The sequence below is a fragment of the Ochotona princeps genome, chromosome 18 (assembly GCF_030435755.1).
Source record: "Ochotona princeps isolate mOchPri1 chromosome 18, mOchPri1.hap1, whole genome shotgun sequence".
Lineage (NCBI taxonomy): Eukaryota > Metazoa > Chordata > Mammalia > Lagomorpha > Ochotonidae > Ochotona > Ochotona princeps.
Genome location: NC_080849.1, coordinates 13,262,984 through 13,279,250, shown reverse-complemented (window position 1 = coordinate 13,279,250; position 16,267 = coordinate 13,262,984). Strand labels below are relative to the sequence as shown.

The 16,267-nt window shown below is 47.3% G+C and overlaps 1 protein-coding gene across 13 annotated transcripts in view; it reads left to right on the top strand.

The window, feature by feature from the left end:
* NEDD4L (NEDD4 like E3 ubiquitin protein ligase) overlaps positions 1 to 16,267 on the top strand; it is a 290,593-nt gene that overhangs the window by 232,114 nt on the left and 42,212 nt on the right. For 9 of the 13 annotated variants that reach the window (XM_058676799.1, XM_058676800.1, XM_058676801.1 and 6 more), the window contains 7 exons: positions 3,259 to 3,320; positions 3,464 to 3,566; positions 4,990 to 5,156; positions 9,014 to 9,146; positions 10,186 to 10,362; positions 12,865 to 12,939; positions 14,496 to 14,555. In XM_058676799.1, coding sequence (XP_058532782.1) covers positions 3,259 to 3,320; positions 3,464 to 3,566; positions 4,990 to 5,156; positions 9,014 to 9,146; positions 10,186 to 10,362; positions 12,865 to 12,939; positions 14,496 to 14,555 — 777 coding nt within the window. The remainder of the gene's footprint in view (positions 1 to 3,258; positions 3,321 to 3,463; positions 3,567 to 4,989; positions 5,157 to 9,013; positions 9,147 to 10,185; positions 10,363 to 12,864; positions 12,940 to 14,495; positions 14,556 to 16,267) is intronic. The other 4 variants (XM_004579467.2, XM_058676797.1, XM_058676798.1 and 1 more) reach the window with 1 other exon arrangement.

The window sequence follows — 16,267 nt, the reverse complement described above, 5'->3', positions numbered from 1 at the left end:
CCTGTGCCAGCCTGCAACACAGCAAGCTGACTGCCTACTTTAGTTTGCCCCTCTGCTTCTGTTTCTGTTGGGTCACGAAGAATAGCCCCAGCTGCAACTGTACTGGGTTTGGCTTTATTTTTCTTTTTTAAATTATTTTCCTATTTGTTAAACTCAGTGCATTGTTGCCTATAAGTTCTCGCTATATTTGGTGATGTGTGTCTACTAATCGTTTAAGGATAAAGTAGCTTAAGTCTTGTCTGAACAATAAATGCAGTTCCTGGCAGGTGTTTGCCTATAAAACCTCTAAAGTTATTCTCACCTCTCCTTTGATTAATTGGGTCTCCCCTGCCCTGTGATTCTCCCTGCCCAGCTACAAGAGCTCTCTGCAAGCATAGCCAGAACCCTGCAGCAGAGAGAGAGTGATGTTAACAATGCTGGTGTCTTCCACAATGCTGCTAGAAGACAGTTATGACTGAATTTTAAATTTTAGCTTCCTGGAGGTGAGGCATTTTCAGTATGGTGGTGCTGGATGCCCTGAGTATACTTGAAGTTAATTGCAGGTGGTCAGCATTCTTGTGTTAATGGGTGGAGGCAGAGGCATAGTTCCTCATGTGCAGAATTCAGTTTCCTGAAGCATGGAGGGACATTGGAAACATTTCTCCACTCCAGGGGTTTTTCGGGCATGGAGACTGGAGCCCATAGAGGAGGTGACTAGACCAGCAGCTCAGAGGAAGTGACTGGGTGAGCAGGTCAGAAGTGGTGATGGACTGACCCATGCACCCCCAGCATCCATGGGTGGCCAGTGCAATCCAGAATATGGGGGACACTGCACGCATGGCTCTGGTGCTTTGGGTAGCTGCATCTGGGTTTTGAGTGTGCAGCTCTGAGAGGCCCTCTCTTTCTGTGTGCTTTCAGTGTCATTGCTTTCAGTCTGTCCTAGTGACTTGCACCACAAGTAGCTGTTCTCTGAGATGAGAGTGCTGGGTATTTGAAGATTTTTTTTTTTTTTTGAATGATCATCCCTGGGACATTTTGGCCAGCAGTTTGCTTGGGATGACATCCCACCAGGAACAAGCACCCTCCAGGCTTTCTAGGGAGCCTCCACCTAGGGAACATGAACATGTTGAAAGCTGGGCTAAAGGCCAGAAAAAATCTTGTTTGATCTCCAAGGTCTTTGTCTTGCTCGGGCTAGGTTGCTGTGCAGGACTAGCTTGGAATGCCCTGCCTTTAATTGCCTGCCACTGGACTGGTAGGAGTCACAGGAGACATGCCAGTATGGGTTTTGCCGATCATGGGCATGAGCAATATGTCTTGCACCACCCCATGGTCTCTGCTACTCCTGAGGACCCTGAAGACTCTATGCTGTTTCTGTGCTTGAACTGTCATCCTTGCCTGCATTTCTCTACCTGTCGGGACCTTGCATTCACCTTGTGCTGGGCCACACATTCAGCCATGTCTTCCTCTGACCACATGTTATGCCTGTGACCTCTACACATCAGGTTCCAGCAGCCCTTGCTGTGATGGCCTCTCCCACATAGCTGTGACGCTGAGGGCAGGCTCCGTGTGATGTTGCTTTTATTAAAATCATTTGTTGATTGAGTACAAGCAATAAGGAAGGCATGATAGAAGTGGTATTCTTCATTAATGAAATTTCCATTGTGATTCATTTTTTAATAGAAAATAATTCCCAAATGTCTGTCTGTTTTGTTGGCATAACAAGAACAGTCTGGCAAGTATAAATGACTTCAGTAATGGAGAGTCTGCAGGGCCTTGAGTTTTGCAGTAATTCACGTTCATTAATCCGCTACCTATGAGGGCTGCTGGTTCTTGGCGCCATCAATGCAGATTACAATCTGTGATCCTGCGGGCTTACGTTCCAGAAGGCAAAGGATGATAGCCTCATCAGTAAGTAATTGAACAGGATGAGGAGACGGTAAAGCAGGAGACAGGTGATTGGCAGGGCTGGCAGGGCTGGCAGCCCAGAGTATGTGACCTGGGATCATAGAACTCAAGGGCAAAATGGAATGAAAGCCATCCATCAGGGGCAGCTGCCAGGCTTGGGCCTGAACTGTGCAATAGCGTGACACATGATTGCCACCTATGGCAAACGAAACCAAAATGGCTGGAGAACGGACAGAGAGTAGTTTATATAATGATGTCAAACGGTAACTAAAAGCCAGGTCATATTTAACTTTGTGTGACAATAGGAAAGAATTTTCATTTTATTCTAAAAACAGGAAGCCATTGGGAATTTAGGAATGCCATGAACAGGTAACGTCAATGAATGCATTTACACCCACCTGAAACAGTTAACTGTACACTATGGTTTGTCTGTCTTGCTATGGAAGTGAGTATTTGAAATTGTGTTTACTTGAAGAGGTTGGTTTTTTGCAGTCTTATTATGTCAAGTATTTAAAAATTATTAGGAACATTTATTTTTCCAATTTCTGCTTTGTTAGGCCAGCCAGCTTTGCACATGCAACATGAATACTGATTGCTTTTTATGAGGGAATATTCGTTAACGCCCCTAGACTTGCGAAGCAGCCACTCAGAAAGCTGATGTATGGTGCTTCCCAGGGCTGTCTCTGAGTGGAGAGCGGGTTCTTGTGATGACATGATGCTCTGGTGGGAAAAACAGAGTCTGCTGCACAGATGAACTGCTGCTAATTGCATGTTGGGAGTTATGAGACAACAAGACACCAGCAATCACTGATTCCAAAGCTAATCTGCTCTGTGAGGCCTAGCCCATACATACAGTTAAGAATGAACCCTCCCCATTGGCTGCCATAATCCCCTCTCATTGGTCCTCCGCTGGGGTTAACTTCTAACCCCGATGTGGACAGTGACCTCTAGTGGATCTTGCATGGATAAGGCCCCACTGGAGGCAGTGGCTCCACATTCTAAGAAGCCAGGACAGGGGTCTGTTTTACAGCATCATAGGGAAAGCCATTACCTGCAGTGCTGCCATGTATAAGAGCACTCCTACAAGTTCTGGCTGCTCCACTTTCAGTCCAACTCCCTGCAAATGCCCCTGGAAAAGCAACAGCAGATGACCTGAGTACTTAAACCCTGACCCACCCGACAGGGGAGGCCTGAATGGGCTTCATGCTCAGCCATTTGCAGACAGAGCTCCTCTCCGTCTCTGGAACTCTGCCTTTTAACAAATGCCTAAGTCTTTAAAATGAGATGTGAAAATGTATGCCCTGCCATCCAGCTGGGGAGTGTAAAAAACAAAATGATCTTGAGCATTAAACTCACTGATTTTTTTTCCCATAGACGGAAGACCCAACCATGGAACGACCATATACATTTAAGGACTTCCTGCTCAGGCCGAGGAGGTAAGGTGTGGGGGTATGTGACGCCCACCCTGCATTCAAATTGCTGGTTACCCACAGGGAGACCCCAGAACTCTGAGCACACCCAAGCCAGGGAGCCCCATCGCTTCCTCCTCCCTGCTGACCAGCTTTTTCTCACTCTGCAGTCACAAATCCCGTGTGAAGGGGTTCCTGCGGCTGAAAATGGCCTACATGCCCAAAAACGGGGGCCAGGATGAGGAGAACAGCGAGCCCAGGGACGACATGGAGGTACATGGGCGCTGGCGGTCTCTATCTGTCCATCCATCTATCCTTTCCCCCACCAGGGTCCTGTTGGTGTTTTTGATTTGAGGCTTTCTCCCTGAAAAAAATTAAGTAGCGATGAAGTTCAAATGCAACCGCACAGGACCTTTCATGCAAGATTATTTTGATAGGAAAGGCACAGTTCATGTTTGTCAACAAAACCCAAGTCGCTGGCAAGTGAGGAAGGCGTGTCCTGTTGTAGTCCTCGCTGCCCCATGAACATGCCTTCTCAGCTCTGTCCACTCCCTGTAGTGCTGGTGATTGCTGCAGTGTGGGTGCAGTGATGTAGAGAATCTTCCAGGTCTGTTATTAGGCACATCTCCTACCCTGGGATGGCAGGCACTGGAAAAGCCATTTTGGAGCAAGCTCTCCAGAGGCAATGTCATTTTGGTCCTTCTGACTCACGCACCTGTACCCCATGGTACTGTGCATCCCACGGCAACTTCTTGGCTCACAGCCTGAGGATGCTGTCCAGACAGCTAGATCCTGGCATTGTTCTGCAGTGTCTTTCCAGCTAGGCCTCTCCAGGGCTTATTTGCATGCCTGGTTGTATCTGTGACTTAGATGTGATGTGTGGGTCTTGAGGCGTGCACAGATTCCCTGTCCCCTCCGCTATGCAGAGCCACAAGGTTCTGGGTTTGTGAGCCCTGATCTCAGCACGAAGAGGGTGGTAGATAGCCTTGACTATTGACAGTTCCTGAGGCACCTCTGCAGATTTGTGTATCAAACCCCAGAAGTGATCTTACATTGTGCTTGTTTTGCAACTGCAGTAAACAACAAGTGACTTCACTTGTCAGTGACTTTACTAAGGGATTTGAGAAAAGAACCTGAAGTACACATCACAGAAATGTTAACCTTCACTCGGGTCCCCTGCAGTGTGTGTAGAGGCCCCATTCACCTGCTCATTCCCATGGTCGTGTTCCCTGCCATGGTGGCTCCACCTCCTTGGGCACACACAGAGCCCTGCGCCTCCTGTGAGGGCTGGAAATACCTGTACAGTCTGGTTCATCTCTCCTTACCCCTCGCTTTGTAGAGGTGGTGGAAGACGACAAGTACAGCCTCACGGCCATGGCTTAGCACAGCCCAGGTGGCCTTTAACACAGAGGAAAAGGTGTGGTGCCTCCTCAGAACATGTATCTCAAGCTGATGGGCTCCTTACCAGAGTCACATTGGCAGGCACCAGTTAAGTGTCTGAGAATCAGAAGATTTGGTAGAATTTTAGGACTAGATGATGGGGCACTTACCTGACCTTTATTCAGATGAGGCATGTAGAGCCCTTGCTTATGCGCAGTGGAGTTAGGCAGGTGGATGCCCAGCACATACTATGCCTGTCTGCTGTGCACAGCTCGGGAAGCGACCTCCTCATCCCCGTATGACTTTTCTCCCACAGCATGGGTGGGAAGTGGTCGACTCCAATGATTCAGCTTCGCAGCATCAGGAGGAACTGCCACCCCCACCGCTGCCCCCTGGCTGGGAGGAGAAAGTGGACAACTTGGGCCGGACATACTACGTCAACCACAACAACCGCACCACTCAGTGGCACCGGCCGAGCTTGATGTGAGTACCACGGGGCGTCGGGGCTGTTCCACCATTCTCCATGGGGTGAGGCTCATCCAAGGTCACTCTTGGGACAGGCTTGGGAGAGGACTAGGCCCTCAGTGAAAGAAGGCCTTGCTTGCCACACCACATGGCTTGGTGGAAGAGCATATGAGCTGACTGTGCCTAAGCATGGTCAGTTCCACCTGCACAGTGGGCGGCTGCTGTGGTCAGCGGGGCTCCTGCCTTTGAGTGGCCTGCTCCTGCCTTTTGCCCCACATGTGTCTTTAGCTTGTTGGACCCCTGGTGTGCGAAGCCGCGTCTTGGGGTGACGGACCCGACGTTGGGTGATTTCACTGCTTCCCTCCTCTTTCTCTCCCTACTGACCCAGAACGGAAAATGGACTTAGCCCCTCTCGGTGTTCTTTTGAGTTTTGGGTCGGGTTTTTTTTTTTTTTTTTTTTTTTTTTTTTGCAGTTGCTTTTAATTATTTACATTGGAAACCCTCTGGAAAACTGATTTCCTTGGGAGGATGTTTATGTATCACCTCCATGCTTTAGGTAGACACACGGGAGGATTGCACAGTCAGAATCTGTAATTACTGTTGATTTTGGTTCCTCAGCAACCTCAGAGACACAGAAAACCAATTACTATTTTTCCCTCTGCAATTTTGGGTTTGATGACAGTGAATAAACACTAGTTAAACCTCAACCATTACACAGCAGCTTGTTGTGAAACAGTACTATGCAGGAAGACCTAAATCTGTTGATCTACAGTGAAGGATAAAAACAAAGTATCATGATCAACAGAACTTTATCCTACAAGTTCTGAGTTTCCTAGCAGCCAAGACAAGGAGAGCAATGATGAGTGGATTCTGTAATTTACAATACATCTTGAAAGCCCATGTATTAGGCGAGGTAATTTTCTCTTAACCTTAGACTCAAAGAAATCAGAAATCAGCTAATGTTTTATTTTAAAAACACAGCAAGAGAGAGAGAAATAGAGCACTTACACGCACTGTTCATTCCCCGTATGTGCATACCAGCAGTGGCTGGGCTAGGACTGGTGGTGGGGGCCAGAAGCACAAATCAGCTCTCCCAAGTGTGTGGTTGGTACATAGCTCCATGAGCCATTACCTGCTGCCTGCCAAAGTAAACTTTAAGCAGAAGCTGGATTAAAACTAGAAGAGTTTGTGACTGGCATGGTGGTGTAGCATGCTAATCCTCTCTGCCCGTGGCAGCGGCATCCCATATGGGCATCAGTTCTAGTCCCAGAAATTCTACTTCCCATCCAGCTCTCTGCTAATGGCCTAGGAGAGCAACAGAAGGTAGCAACAGTGCTTGGGCTCCTACACCCACATGGGAAACCCAGAAGAAGCTCCTGGCTGCTGGCTTCTGACCAGCCCAGCTCTGGGCCAGTTGTGGCTGTTTGATGAGTTACCCAATGGGTGGAAGATCTCCCTTCCCCTCCCCGACTCTCTCTTTCTTTCAAGTAAAATAAAAAATAAATCTTAAAAAAAAAAACCACGAAGGAGAATTGGAATTTGCATCAGGCATGATAAAGACGGTACAGGTGCCCCAAGCAGTAGCAACTTAACCACTGACCCGTAATGTTGCTTTTTCAGAAGTGACATTAGGAGGTGGACATTTGGCCTAGCAGTTAAGTGTGGATAATGTCAAACTCTTACTGGTAATCTCTTTTTCCCCCCATAGAAGAGGTGTGAGAAATGATTTAGTTGACTCGGTGTGTTTACTTACTTACACTGTTGGGTTTCAGTTAGTAAGCACAGCCGCTAAAACTATTGCAGCCATTTGAAGAAGTGATTTTGTAGCTGCTTCCATGAGTGATTGAAGGAGACTGGATAGTAAGACCCTACACAGAGCACCATGGCTGAGCAGCATGGGAGAGGAGCCCCTGAAAAGGTAGCTCTGTGTGGTGACCCCACATTGTGACCTCTGTGCAGAAGTGACCAGAAACAGCTCACAGATAAGCAAGCCTCACTCACACACACCCGGGAAGATATTCACCCTCATTAACACATGCCTTGCAGATTGCGCTCTACATGTTTGGCATAAAAGAAGATAATTGCTATTCTATCACTCAGTTGAGGAAGCTCTTCGATGTTGTAAGTGCTTCACACATGTTTTTAAACATACCATCGTTGCAGTGGTGGGGTGAGTGGGTGCTTTCCCCAGGCACACCAGGATGCAGGTGTGACACGAGCACAGGGGCAGGCCTCAAGAACGTAGGCTTCAAAAACTGCCATCCTCGGTGGCAAAGTCTAAGGGAACCAAACCACTGTGGGCGGTGCCAGTGAGCCAGAGCTGGCCCATCAGCACACTGGAAGCCACAGGACAAAGGCAGGGCTCCATCCAAGGCCAGACTCACATGTAGATGAGGGGGAGAAGCCAGTGGCATGACTGTCCCCATGAGTGAGGTGACACTGCCAGAGGGAGAGGCTGAGCCAGGAAAATGTCAGTGAGCTCTGGGGTAAATGTAGAGGGCGTCACCCGTCCGCTGGACGTGCCTCCTAGAAAGCAGGGGGCAGCCAGGTAGGAAAAAGAGCCTGGTATCACAGTGCCCTCTGCAGCCCCACTGAACTAGTGGGGGTTCCCCTAGCTCGACTTGCCTCGTGCAGAGGCCCTTGGACCCTCTATAGTTATTTTTAGGAATCATTTTGGTTCAACCAACATTTTTGTTCCTTGATTCAGTGTTTTGGAAGTGCTGCATTATCTTCAGAAGAAACCTGATATTGTTAGGAAGCATCATTTTATATTTATTTTTATTTAAAAATAGAAGATTTTCAGAGAGCGAGATTCCCCTTCTACTGGTTCACTCTGCAAATGGCCACAATAGCCAGAGCCAAGGCACTGTGACAGGCAGCAGTATAACCGGTGCCACAACACCAGCCCCCTAGAATGTGTATTCTTGTTAGGAGCGCAGAAAGTTTGTGTGCTCATCATGAAAATACAGTGAAGCTTGATTATTTCAGGTTCAAGCAATCATAAATTGTAATGTAAATGTAGATTCAGTAAAAGCTAACCTTTACACTAAGCCATTTGCAATAACCTTAGTAAGTAAAGTTGTTAAACAGAGACGTTAAAGTATTGAGGACCCCTGGAATCAAAGAGCCCCTGTGACTGGCAAACAGTGCTGCCAGTTGTGGGCTATTCACTGTCCCAAGGGCCCAGCAGGCCGTGGCTTAGAGTAAAGTATAGCTTAGATTGAATCTGATTTATTAAATGTTACAATCTTTGTTTTTTAAAGAAGTGCCTGCTCTAGATCCTGGATCTTCTAGTTTTCAATCCAGCATCGCACTAAGGTACTCTGTGAGAAAACCCTAGGATACAATGGCGCAGGTCTTCAGATCCCTGCTGATGGCAGACGTTAGATCCTGAAATTAAGGAAGGTGATCCTGAAGTGATCCGAAATGAGTTAGAGAACCACCTGAAGGCCAGACACGTTGAGTCGGGACCACTTCCCTGCAGGTGGTGGTGTTGAATTTGCACTTCCATAGATAGCCCTTGCTGTGTTGCTGACAGCCAGTGGTTGCGTGGTTATGGATCAACGCCTCTGCCTCTTGCCCTGCCTGGCCTCTGTGGTAAGCAGGGGAAACTTCAGTTTCCTCTCTTTCTGGGGCACATCAGGCAGCGCATGCCTGCAACAGGCCCCAGAGGGCGTGACCGTTGCTAGGAAAGCACATTTGTTGGACTGAACTGCACTCGCACTGCCTCTGGCCCAGACGTGGTGGAAGGATTGTACCTGGCACGCAGCTGAGGGTCTGTCCATGCTTGACCCTGGATCTCAGCATGGGGACACCTGTTTTCAGTTTCACAATCTCTCAGTCTTGCGTTTTGCACCCCTCTCCTGCACCCTCAGGGATGTGTCCTCCGAGTCGGACAACAACATCAGGCAGATCAACCAGGAGGCAGCACACCGCCGCTTCCGCTCCCGCAGACACATCAGCGAGGACCTGGAGCCCGAGCCTTCCGAGGGCGGAGAGGGACCCGAGGTAGACTGACACTGGGCCCGGGCTTGCCGTGGGATCTGGGCTGATGCTATGTCTGAATTTCCTCTCTCTGGAAGACTTTTCTAGCACATGAAGATTGTGGCCCTGCAGCCAATTGATGGTCATCTGAATATTAATTTAGAAACTGCTTATAAAAGCCACGTTTGACAAGCACACATGGCCATATATCATTACAAAAGGGAATGACATTTCTAGCGTGATAATTTAAAGATAGGTTTACTAAGTTTATCCTTCTCCAAAGTCTAACCAAATCTCCTTAAATGGCAATGTGGTATCACCAAGTTTTGTTGAGTTCCTTTCGTATCTTGAAAGAGATTCACTCCCAAGAAAATGCACATCGATGCTACCACAAATGTTCTTAGTTTTACCTTTTTGAAGTTTGTAGACCATGACTGGGAAAAATTTGAATTAAACAAGTTTAGAAATAATCTTAACTTCCATACTGTCTTATCAATGCTTCTCACTAGAAATTTATTCTTTGCAGACATTGCATTAGGAGAGTCGTTCATAAAGTAATCTTTGGATGATTAAAACTGAAAAATCAAAACCAGTGATTCTCTAATAAATTCACCAAAAGCAATTGCAGAGCTGTGTGCAGTCATGGCTGCCTGATAGCGTCTTTGCTATCTTCATTGTGTGAGTAGGAGAAAATCCCAGGGAAATCGTTCATAAATCCACACCCACCAGCACCACCCCCCACCCCGGAAGTCTTACTAGCACCCGTGTGTAGTAACAGGTGCTGGAAGTGATTCCTTGCCCAGAGAAGAGCTGTGGTGGTGCTGTGAGACTATAGCCTCTGGGCACGGGTGTCCTGGGTGTGCATCATGGTCCTGCCACACACCTGCTCTCCTGCCGCAGGCAAGTTGCTCTGGGATCCCCAGTTTCCTCATCTGTTAATGAGGTGGTTCCTCCTGAGTGTTGCATGTGTGTCATGGTCAGGGCCAAGCAAAGGTTAATTATGGTTGTTGTTTTGGTGGGGGTTGGTAGCCAGCACTCACCCCAGCCTCTTGTTCCTTGAAAGCCCTGGGAGACCATTTCCGAAGAAGGGAATCTGACTGGTGATTCGCTGGGGCTGGCCGTGCCCCCACCGCCTGCCTCCCCCGTGAACCGGACCAGCCCCCAGGAGCTATCTGAGGAGCTCAGCAGAAGGCTTCAGGTCACTCCTGACTCCAACGGGGAACAGTTCAGTTCCCTCATTGTAAGTAGGGGTCTTGTTTGAAATATGAGCGATAGTTTGTTGTTTGTAGTTGCTGCAGGAGACTGTTGTGTGCAACTAAGGACCAGGGGTCTTCCAACTCCAGGAAACTGGTGTTTTCTTAAATCCTCCTTCCCCAGGAGGAACAGAACTGCATGGAATTAGCCCAAGCAGTTGCACATCTTTTTCACTGTGGTCAGTCCTTGTGCTCACCACTGTACCTCCAAAGCTCTTCTTTCGTTTATGGAATAATCCAAAGGAATAAGATTGTACAACGTGTGTAATTAGGAGCTTTAAGCTTGTAGAATTTGTTTCTCAGCCAATAGACTCACAATAGGGATACCTTTATCATAAAGGTGGTGTTTTATTCATGATGAGAATTAGGAGCCCTCAACCTTCCCATTAGTCCCCTTAGGGCATCCTCTTCCTGATTTATTCCCATTCCACAGGCCTGACCATTAAGAAGTCTCTCCAGGAGCAGATTTGAATAGAAAAAGACATCCCATGAGTCCCAAGATAGGAATGCTTGAGAAAGATCAAAATATCGTGACACTGACAGTAAGGTAGCATTTGAACTTGTTTTCTCAATTGGAAAAAAACTTCAAATAGCACTGAGTCAGAATGAGAAGCAACAGAGTTGGTAATAAGAACTGATATTTATGTTGCAGAGTACAAAACTGGGCAGAAAGGGCTGACAGAACAACCCTACCTGTGCATGGAGGTAAAAGTCAATGCCGCTTTGGTGTGTATCCAAAGCTGAACCCAGAAGGTATGCTGAGATAAACAGAAGTAGTCACACCACTGTGAACAGCATCCCAGGAAAAGCAGTCCCCATGCCAGCCACATTGAACATCCATGATGGGAAGGCTGCCTAAAGCAGGAAGCCAAGCAGGCACTTACGAATCGAGGCTGCTGTGATGATAGTGGCTTTATTATTTTGTAAGATGACCATGAGCCCCTGGGTCGCAGCAGTTACTCAACTAAAGTGGCTTCTTCACATCAAAAGTCTGTGAATGTTTTTCAGAAAGGAGAAATACTACTGGACTGAGCATTTAGTACTAAATGGACAGGATAGAAGAGATTTTATATAGGCGATGATGGAGTTGGTGAAACTGTTGCTTTGGAAACAATGTAAGCAATAAGAGAAGACGTTTAAAACCTATGAGGAAGGAAGTACCACTCAAACTGTACCGATTACACCCAGTTATTCACCCAAGTGAAGAGAAAATTATCATGTTATTCAGTGTTGGTATTTAGCATCCCAAATTATTTCTGTAGGGAACTCCTGCCTTTGGTTTTTCTAGATGCATAAAATAGCCCTAAGACTAAAACACAGGCTGAGTCATTTTCAAATTTTGTTCTTTGAGTCTGTGAGTGAGAGTTTTGCTTCTCAGGGCCCCTCTGTGTGCACAGACCAAAGTATGACCTCTCCCTGAAGAATGTGGGAGAATGCGCATGGCCCGTGTCACCACCAAGGTCTTCCTTGGACTTCACCCGCTTCCTCTGCCATCGCCAAGTGTTAAAAATCAGGAAATGCTGCACCTGTGCTGTGGATCCTGCGATGAGGAGACCCCTTGCAGTGATTCTCTTTCTGGTCTACAGGGCATGTGTAAACATATAGACTCCAATAGGCAAGATACAGCAGCAATGTAGGGGCACTCTAGATGGTTTTCCGATGCACGCCCTGCTCCCCCTCGTCCCACTCACACGCTGCTTGAGCTGCACTTGTAGCTAAAATTACAGATGTTCTTTTGCAAGGAAGATAACACAGTGTCTAAGTGCACACCCAGAATCTTGCTTATTCCCAGTGAGCTGTGGTGAAAATGTTGAAAAGCTGTGCACAGCTTGAGAGTCCCTTAACCAGAATGCTCGGGACCACAGAGGTTTCTGGTTTCAGATGTTTTTAAACTTGGGGGTATTTGCATGCACACAGTGAGGCACCTTGGGACCAAGTGTTCACACACTCATTGTTCTGTTTTGTATGTGTATTATTCCTGACTGCCTCATACATGTTCGTGCATTACACACACAGCCTAAAGGAACTTTCTGTAGTGTTTTTAGTGCACCTGCATTTTGACTGCAATTCATTACACAAGGTCAGGTATGGCATTTTCCACTTGCCAACATTATGTGGGCACTCGGAAAGTTCTGGATCTTGGAGTATTTGGGGTTTCAGATTTTTGAGTCAGGAATGCTCCTCTTGTTGGTGTCACATGAGAATATTCCCCGAGGCTGCATCACAGAGCAGAATGGGAAACTGCTGACTTCTTGCTTCCACTTACAGTAAAGCGGCTCTGGATTATCACAGGAGCCTGTCAAATTTCCCTTTCCAGAGCTTCTGTCTCTTACTTGGCCATTAATTCTGGGGGCCAGAGTCCCGTTCCACGTTCCCACTGCTGGAAAGGAGTGTTGTGTGTAAAGGGAGATGATGTATTTTTGTAAGCCAACAAGCCTAGTTTTTAAGAGCAAACCTCCTAATATTCCACGTCTTTGCTTCCCTTCCAGCAGCGAGAGCCCTCCTCCAGGCTGCGGTCCTGCAGCGTCACCGATGCCGTCGCGGAGCAGGCCCATCTACCACCGGTAACCCAAGCCCCTTCCCAGTCATTGCCTGCCTTTTTTTTTTTTTTTGACTTTGATTTGAAATCATCTGGGTTGCTAAGAAAGCTGATTTCCTGTGCAAATCTAGCCATCCTCTAAATGGGCTATTTTTAATGTCCCAGCAAATTGTCCACGGGAGCAGAGATTGCTCACAGAAAGAATTGTCACTGCCACCAAAGCGGCACTGCTGAAAACTTGATGGCTTTGGCTTTCGCCCACGTTTCTACCAATTCTGATGTGCTTACTTGACTTAAGAGTATATGATGCACTTGGAAAACACAGAGACTTCCTCTAAACAGGTAGCACTGGCCTGTGTAGGTCACAGGTTTCAGTGCATTTCTGATGGCCTCAGTTCTTAACCCCAGAGCCTGGCCCCCTTGTCTTAAATGCAGTCCTGTTAGCAAAAGAGTAATCTTCATACAATTCTGATTCTCCCACCAATTAGTTACCGCCAATTACAGAAGTGCAAGGGGGGAGACTAAATAACATCTAACTGTGTAAGCATAAATAACTCAGTGTAGAAGGCACATCCTCTGTCTTGGGAGGTATTTGGTTTACACATGAAAACTAAGAAATTCAATAAAAATTGTCTTTTTTTGTAAGTGGAAAAAAATGTGGTTTTAACATAATGAGGTACAATCTGATGTTTAAACTTGGCCAGTTTTGTTTTGGTTTTTGTTTGTTTGTTTTGCTTTTAATAGCTACAATCCTGGGTCTTTCATCTAACTAATGCTTCGTGATGTGTGATTGATGGTTGGGGAGGGGGGCAGGCGGTGGTAAAATGCCTGTAAGGTTTTTGACATTGCACTGCCTTTCCTGCTCATGTGCATTTCTGTGTGACATCAAAGAATAGTTTTTGCCTAGGGTTTTGGGTTTTCATGTTGACAAAGAGATTCATAGTGTACTAGTCAAGTAAGCAGTCAAAATAATCAATTGCACGGTGCCTTACCCAGAGGCTGTCTGATTAAAATGAACTGGATGAGAGCGTCTGCTGGGATGGTTCCGTACAAGCTCCCCCAAACCAGTAATGATCCAGTGGGGTCCTGCTCAGCCTGATGATCTGCTGTGAGAGATGAATGGGGCTTCTCACAATCAAGGGCACGCATACTGGGCAAGGAGCTCACTTGCCTGCAGACTCATGATTCCCTCCTTCTTCTCTTGTACCCAGTGAGGCTGACACTCAGTGATGACCAGCTGCCTGTGGCTCAAACTCTGATCTGGCAGATTCCAGAATCTGCTCATTTTTTGACCATGGGGATGAAAGCAGACCAGCTTTCGGGCTTTTTTCTCAGAGAACCTCTCACTCTTTCGAAGTTGTCATTGGTACCTGGGTCCAGGGGAGGGGAACCCAGGATCCTGCTTACCTGGTGCTGCTGGTCGTCAGTGATGTCAGCCCTGTGTGGGCAGGGGACAGGGTGGACTGCAGGGCCTCTGATCTGTCCGCTGCCACAGCAGTGATTGCCACTTCTCTAAGCAATGAGTCCATCCTTTCTACCCCAACAAAATGCAATTCACTGATGTAAATTATCGTTTAACAGCCCAGTACCCCAACTAGGAGAGCACGTTCGTCAACTGTCTCGGGTGGTGAGGAGCCAACGGTAATGACAATTTTATCAGATGTTATGGCCCGATCAGCAGGGCACTTTACTCAATTGTATAGCTGAGGCTACAGCGGACTCCCTGTCAGTCAGAGTAGCTTCTTTGTGCTGCGGGTATGTGTGTAATTCTCGCTTTCAACCCGGGTTTGGGTTGTTCAGAGGTGTTGAGTAAACGGGGTGATGTTTTGGCCCATGTAACTTGTAGCAGAAGCACCCTCGAGTTGCAGTTGGGAGTGCCTGGCACTGTGATGTGTGTGTTTGCCCTTTGGTGTTTGCACTCATGGTGAGCAAGGCGTGACTTGGTTGGAAGACGGCGGAGTTGAGTGGCACACCCCGTGGGACTGGCCATGCTTGGCACTGCCTTCTCTGTCACCTTCCACACCACCTTTGCAACGTGGGCTCACGTTGTTGTGTCCCAAGAGGTCCCTATAACCTTTTGTCCACCACCAAGAGCTCTACTTACAAAAGGGTGTGCAACTCCAAGACAGCAACTAAGATTTTTCTTAAATGGTCTAGACAAATTGGTTTTTTAATGTAGATTTCTGCTTTTAATTGTCTTCCATGCTTAGGCATGTTGATTTGTGCTGCACTGAGGTTTGGCTGAATTTTCTGTTTGGTCCCTGAGGTCAGGCTGTTTTATTCACTGAGCTGCTGTCTGAGTATTTGAAGAATTTTCTTCATTGTTTCACCTGTATTGGTCTTGCTGACCCTTCCTTGTTGTGACTAGCTTTGCATTTGCAGCCGCTGATCTTCTAAAGGATGTTGGTGACTTATATAAAAGAACAATTGAGTTACATGGGCAGACTTCAGTGCTTTGCCAAATTGAGTTGGCCTTCAGTTATGGTTAGTATGGGAGAGGGTATGGTGCCTGCAGTGGTCTGTGTACCAACCAGGTGTGGGGTGGGTCTGGAGCAGCCTCTAATGGAGTTCTGGGTCTTCTAAATGAGCCAGCTGATTGCCCACTGAGCAAGGGTGAGACTAGGAATAGAGCAGCTCCCCAGCGGCCAAGGTCGGGTAATGGTGAGATTCCTGTGTGACGCCTTTCCCAGGGGCCGTGCATTTCTGTGTTTGTTGGTGTGGCAGGCTGCTTGTAGTTTGGGAGTGTTGTGATGCTGCGATAGTGATTGACAGGATTCACTGAGTCATTGTAGTGCTGGACCGTGTTGCCTGGCAAGGGGTCTCCTGGACACACAAGGGCATCATCTGGATGACAGCTGTTTGCCTCTTGCCATGGTCCTTGCCTGCTTGCTTCTGTCTCTGCCTCCCCAGTCCATGGATTCAAATACCAGAAAGGTTGGAATTTGGAATTTTTTTCTCTTTTCTTTTTTTAAGACCTAACTACTTACCTACCTTTTTCATTCTCTTTCTTTCTTCTTTCTTTCTTTTAAATTTTTATCGGCAAGATGGACTTACAGAGAGAAGGAGAGACATAGATAAAGATCTTCCATCTGCTAGTTCACTCCCCAAGTGGCCACAATGGTTGGAGCTGAGCTAATCCTCAGCCAGGAGCCAGAAATCTCTTCTGGATATCCCACATGGGTACAGGATCTCGAAGACTTGTGCCATCCTCTACTGTTTTCCAAGGCCACAAACAGGGAGCTGGATGGAAGGTTGAGCAGCTGGGACATGAACCAGCACCCATATGGGATCCGGGTGCTTACAAGGGGAGGTTTAGCCAATTGAGTCCTCACACCAGCTCCATGTAATTTAGG